The following is a 6,214-nucleotide window of genomic DNA, read 5'->3' on the forward strand; positions in this document are numbered from 1 at the left end:
CAGGAGCTGCCAGCAACAAGCAACGAGGATGCAAAACCCCGATGTACCAAGCTGCAGTGCCAGAGCCTCCCTGCCACTTCCAGAAACTGGACCAACCCTCCTTCCAGGTTTTTTCCCCACCCTGTACTGAGTATCTCTTGCTCTTACTACAGGCTTATGTAATTACACACTTTGCAACTTCATCTAGTACAAAGTCTCCTGAAAGAATTGTGCTGATATCGGGAAGGGGAAATTTCCTGCTGGAAATGACCAAGTTTACAGCAAGTAATTTGTGTGCTACGCTCACAGTCCTGACTGCCAGAACTGAGTCGTGTGCTGCAACATTGCTCTCGAGGAAGCCCAGGTTAGTTATTGAGGATTGAGCCTCACAAAAAAAACAAAACTTCAGCACTTCTGTCCAAAAAAACAGCTAATTTTTCTCCAAGTTTCTTGGTCTCGGTGCTATAGGAAAAGAGCCTGCCTGCCTCCTTTCTTCAATTATCCTGGAGAAATTTAACTCTGTCTAGAGACTGCAGAGTTGAAGGAAGAGGGGAGAGCGAGTTCAGCTTGCTTTGCTACAAAGCTGAGGAATCCACGGAGCGTTGGCGCTCTTATTCCGAAACCAAGAATCCAGTTTTGTGCCTTAGCACAGCACTAAGCTATGGGGGCTGGGGAGGACGCAGGGCGTTCGCAGAGAACAGCATTTTCCCGTGGCAGGGAGCTCCTGCGCCTTCTGCAGCTGCCATTACTGGATTCTGGGGGGAAGAGCTTCCAGAGGAGCTCCTCTGCAAGCTATGGTAGGCTTTTCTATCTCCACCACTAACCAGAACTGAACCTCAACACATCTTCCCTTCCTGGTCAGGAGACAAAGTCGAACACAAGCAGGTTATCTGGGCTTTCTTCACATCCCACTGCCCAGTCCAGGGCACCAAAAAGCCAAGCCTTACCCACTCTTTTTAAGCCACTTCACCACTGCCGTACCCACAGATACGCCTCAACAAAAGTTACTGCAGCCCAGAGTACCGTAATAAAAAGTGAACATTTCAAGTAATTTATTTGGAATGGACACATTAATGCAAAAGCAATATTAAGACCAGTAACTGCTGAAAGACATTCAACAAAATAAATACAAATATAGATACTACAAATAATTTAAACTGTGTTTAACACCATCAGTCAGTGTTGAATCTTCCTTGCATCTCATAAATAGAAGATAATAGTTCACAAAGCTGTGCCACTCAAAACACGTGGACGCTTTGCTAGAAGTCCTGTATGAAAGTCTTTGGTTTTTCTTTATGCATCTCAGGCAAAGCTCGGGGCTCTTTGCTCAGCAGCCACAACGGGCTTGGAAGAAACCAAGCTGCTTCCAGCTCTCTTCTTTGCTTTCCTTCATTGGTACCCTGTCCCATTTCAGTCCAAGACACTCGATCTGGTTTATCATCCAGTGGTATTCTCTAAAAGGTAGCAAGAGGAAGTGGGTTAGTTAACAAGCAGCACAGCAAGGCACAGGAAAAGAAAATGGGGGGCTTTAAAGGGAGAGTAAGCACTGAGCATTTATTTTCACAGATTTTTTTTTTTTTTTTTTTTTTTTAGCAGATTCTGTGAGGAAAGCACTGCCAAGTGCCGTTTCTTCCTGCCCGCCACCCCCACATGGTGCTCCCAGCAGAGTGCAGAAGCGCGGCTCCGGCAGGGATTCCGCGGCACGCACGGGAGAAGCGGCCAGCCCGCCGCGGGGGTCGGGACGGGGCCGCGCTGCCGAAATCCCGGCGCGGTGTCGGGGCGCGGCTCCCTCCGGCCACCAGGGCTGCGCGGAGCAAGAGAACTGTAAGGGCTCTAGCGAAAAGCCCACCGAGTGCCGCGGCAGCAGCGCCGAGGGGCCGGGCGGGCTCACCTGGGGCCGGGCCGGCCGGGCCGGCCGGGCGGGCGGGCGGCTCAGGGCGCCCGGGCCAGCCGCCGCTCCTGGGTGCCCGCCGCCTGCTCCATCTCCTGGCGGCTCTTGAAGTCCTGGATGGCCCGCTTGTTCTGGAAGTCGATGAGGGCCATGGTGATGGAGGCGTTCCAGCAGCTCTGGTCCGGACACCGAAAGTCAATCTCCTTGCGGTCTTTGGTGACGATGGTGAAGTAGATGTACTTGCCCGTGCGCTCCACGCAGTCCACCTTGAGGATGGAGCCGAAGCCCAGCTCCTTGCCCTTGGCCCGCTTGTGCCCGTCGGGGAAGAGACTGAGGCTGTCCTTGGTCAGCACCACCAGCTTCTTCTTCCACAGCTGGAAAAGGCTGTCGCTCCTCTTCTCCAGCTCGCCCTCGCGGATCACCTCGGCTTGCATCTTCATCCTCGCTCCCCGGCGGTGGCTCCGGCTGCTGCTCCCACGGCTGCTGCTCCCACGGCTGCTCGGGCGGCAATGACCGAGCCGCGCCGCGATGGGAACAATTTATTGCAATGAATCAGCGCCGGGCGCCTTCCGGTGCCTCCCCCGGGGAGCCCGGCCCGCCGCCCCCTCCCGCCCCGCCTCCCGCCCGCCCCGGGCCGGCTCCCGCCCGTGCCGCCCGTGCCCGCGGCGCGGCGGGGCGCGGGGCTGCCCCGGGCCGCCAGGCTTGGGGACGGGCTGCCTCCCGCACGCCGCCTCGCCGAGGGCTTCCACTCTGCTGCTGCCCCGTCAGGGACCGCAGTCCTGTCTGCCCGCTGCCCTCCCCACCCGTGTTTCCTCTGCCCGTCAGGGGTGGCCCGCCCTGCGCTGAGCAGGGGGCCACTGTGATCCGAGACCATCTTGCCCCTCTGAGCCGCTTCTCGGATCACAAATGGGGTACAAGATGCTCCCAATGCTCTGTTCCCAGGGGCCTGGGTCTGGGCATCTTCGCCCTGGCATCACCTCTCTCTGGGGCAGACGGGCCTGAGCCAAGCCCAGGGTGGGAGGGTGGGCTTCTGCCATCTCCTATGGACATCTGGTCTGATTCCAGCCCCTGGTCACCCCAAGAGACTCTGCCAGGGCCTGACCAAGCCCACCAGCTTCATTTGAGGCCCTGCATCTGGCCAGCTCTTCACCATCACCATCAGCCCTTCCCTTCATCCTTTCCTGAGGGCAGCCCACCTCTCCAGTTTTGCATTAACACTGCTTCCCTTTGTTTTTATCCCCTTCAATCACTGGATTTATCCCATTTTCTCCCACCTAGTCCATTCCCTCCTCTAGGGAAGACACCACTGTTATAGCCTGGGCAGTGCCCAGCACAAAGGTGAAGTCAGGAAAGGCTGTGGCAGCTGGAGGTGATATTTAAGAGGCACGTGTGAGCCTGCAGTCCCTTCCTCTTGGACACCTTTAATTTTGTCATTCTTTCACGATAGTTGACACAGGGCTGATCCAGCTTCCCAGCCATTGTCTTGATGCTGCAGCCAAGGGCAGGGCTGTGCTTAATGAACTTGTTCACGCTGTTCCTCCAGCAGTATTTGCTCAGGTATGCACCATGTGCAGCATCACCCTTCGGACTTTGAGCCCTGTTCTCCATCGCCTTCCTCGAATGACTGGCACCCCTATAGGTGCTTGCAAGGCAAAGCCCAGAGGTGAGCTTACTAGAGCAGGGCCTTTGAAGAGGCTGGCAGCGCTCCCAGGGAGTCGGCAGGGTCAGAAGCCCATTTCCCAGGAACACATCAGAGCTAGAGCCAAACCCACTTCCTCTGCAAATCACTCGTCTGCCAGAATATAGGGCCACGCTTTGATAATTCACTGCAGCGTGCACATCTGTGGGGAGGGTCAGAAGAAAGGTGGGGGGGCTGTGTGATGCTCCTGGGCTTGATGAATGAGCCAAGAATGGTTTGGCTGAGCTTTTCAGGGAGTGTTGGGCTGGGAATTGTTCTGGGAAGACCATGGTGGCCATCCCTGCTTGTGGGGTAGGGCAGAGGCTGCAGAACATATGTGGAGCTATGACCTGGCATGGGAAGAGCTGCAGGCTTTTCCCTGAGAGCCAGCACTACTTTTCAATGTGATTTTTTTTTTTTTTTTTAAGTGAGAAGAACAGCCCAGATTGATTTACAATTAGGCTGTTCATCTTCATTTTCAGGGCAGATGCTGGTGTGCTCTGTAAAACCACTTTCTGACCAAAAGGCCCCATTAAAATAAGGATGCTGGAGCCAACCAGGAGCAGAGCTGGATATTAAGTAGAAATCAATAGGATATTTTCAATTTGGCCCCAAAATGAATCAGGGAATGGTCTTTGTGCACAGGAAATGGAACACCACTTCAAAAAGAGAGAGAGAGAAAAAAAAAAAAAACACCAAAAAAAACCCCACCAAAAAACCCCAAAACAGGCAGCAAGTCAGAAGTGTACAAGGAACATCTGGAGGAAGGCTTCTGGTGTAGAAAGGCTGCAGGACTTGGCATGTTTGTGCACACCTTGCTTCAAAAGTTCTAGTAAAAGAACCTGAATTTCCTTTTAAATGAAACTTGTATCTGTAGATGCAGGGTCTGAAGACCACTTTGGTCTCTGTCTTTCTGCTTTTGCTTTCATCTGGGTGATTTTTCTTGTGCATTTATCCATCATTTTGAAATATTCAAAGCCTCCCCCAGCTGTCACCTCAGCAAACTTGCCTTAACTGCTAGGGGAAAAAAGTGAAAAAATTGCTCACAGTGGAAAAAGGTAGGTTCTTGCTGAACAGGGGCCCTAGTTTTGAACATATGTCCATTGTATGAAGGCTCCATGTTTTTACCTAAGATGGGTTAGTTAAGTGGATAAAAGAATAAAAAGAAAAGTACCATAGGGTCTCTGCCATTGTGACCATGCAGAAATTCTGTAAAACAGATTTTAAAATTTAATTAAATTTACTGAGACAGAAAGCAAAGGTGACTGTAGCTGAATCCAAAATGGGCAGCAGAGCCAAATCACAAGCAATGTCAGGAACATTTCTCAGGAAAGAATGGAGACCTGCAAGGAGCTGAGAGCCACCTGGTTCAGGAAACATGACAATTCCTTACAAGTAAGTAGCACAGCCCTAATCCTAGTGCATGCCATGGTAGCTGGTCACTGCTGATACAAGTATATAGCATAAATTTTGCCTGAGGGAAGAAAAAATATTTATATTGCCCTATTTTTTAAATAATAAGGTTAATAACTTAGGTGAAGAGCTGACAGCAGGGCACTGGTTGCTTCTCAGCACCTGGGGAGAGGGGTAAGAGATGTGATGCAGCCCTGCATTGTACCCTGGCACCAAAACTTGGGACAAGTGTCACAGGGTGCTGTGAGTACGTGTAGGTAGTGGATGGCTTTGATAATTAAGGGCCATGACCAAGCTGCAGCTAATGGGAGCTTTGGGTGATTGCAGCTCAGCTGCTGCTGCTGTCTCTGTCCAAGCTGGAGCTGGCAGCTGGGAGGAACGTGTCACTCCCTTTAGTTTGGGTTTAGTTGTTTAGTTGTGTTACTAGTGAGAGAAAGAGAAGGGATTTTTTTCTTTCAGCCCAGCACATCACTGTGGCTGTGCTTTGACAGTGTGTGAGCTCCCAAACATAACCACCTTTAATATAAAGCTGCCTTTAATATGAAGCCATCAGGCACTGACCCAAATAAAGAACAGCTCCAGGAATCTCAAAATTTAGGCATTTGTCCCTGTTCTTATAAAGAGGGGGGAAATAACACAGTGGGGAGTGTGAAGCAGAGGAAGGTGATGGGAAGCAGACTGACATTCAGTCACAGGAGCGTTGTCCCACACGGCCATCTCCGTCTTCCCACACTTGCCAGGGGTGCTGGCACCACCCTCTGCTTTGCCCCAAAGCAATCTCCAATTTACTAGGGGCATTTTAAAAGCCTAAATGGCAATTTGACATGGAAGTGTGGCTTCATCCTCCTCCCGGGAGAAGGGACCAGCATTCGGCCGCTGAGGGGAGGGTGTTCTTGTACGTGTGTGGTGTATAGGGATTATTTTATGGGTGTGGGATGGGATGGCCACGCTCAGCCTCGATGGGTGGGCTGGTGGTGCCAGCTCTTGCAGGGTGCATCGATGGCTCTGCCGTGACACACGTCTCTGAAGTGAGTGACCGCTCCAGAGGAGGGATTTGATCATCCTTTCCGAGTAGGAGGCGTCCTGTACCCTGCTGCTGGCAACATCGGGTTGCCTTAGCTACGTGAGTCATGGTAACAAAGCACGGCAGGCACTGCCAGGAGCAGCCCGTGCTTTAAGGTCAACGATGAGGATGGGTAGGGATCACACCGAGGAAAAATGCCCAAAAAATGGGGTTTTTCTCACTTTAACTC

The 6,214-nt window shown here is 52.1% G+C and overlaps 1 protein-coding gene across 1 annotated transcript; it reads right to left on the minus strand.

The window, feature by feature from the left end:
* Nucleotides 1-999: 999 nt before the first annotated feature.
* Nucleotides 1,000-2,420, minus strand: PHLDA2 (pleckstrin homology like domain family A member 2). Its single transcript, XM_021526787.2, has 2 exons — nt 1,871-2,420; nt 1,000-1,433 (listed from the first exon to the last, which is right to left on the minus strand). The coding sequence occupies exon 1, from the start codon at nt 2,308-2,310 to the stop codon at nt 1,912-1,914; it is 399 nt and encodes a 132-aa protein (XP_021382462.1). The 5' UTR covers nt 2,311-2,420; the 3' UTR covers nt 1,000-1,433; nt 1,871-1,911.
* Between the last annotated feature and the right edge of the window lie 3,794 nt (nt 2,421-6,214).

This window comes from Lonchura striata, chromosome 6, assembly GCF_046129695.1.
Source record: "Lonchura striata isolate bLonStr1 chromosome 6, bLonStr1.mat, whole genome shotgun sequence".
Taxonomy (NCBI): domain Eukaryota; kingdom Metazoa; phylum Chordata; class Aves; order Passeriformes; family Estrildidae; genus Lonchura; species Lonchura striata.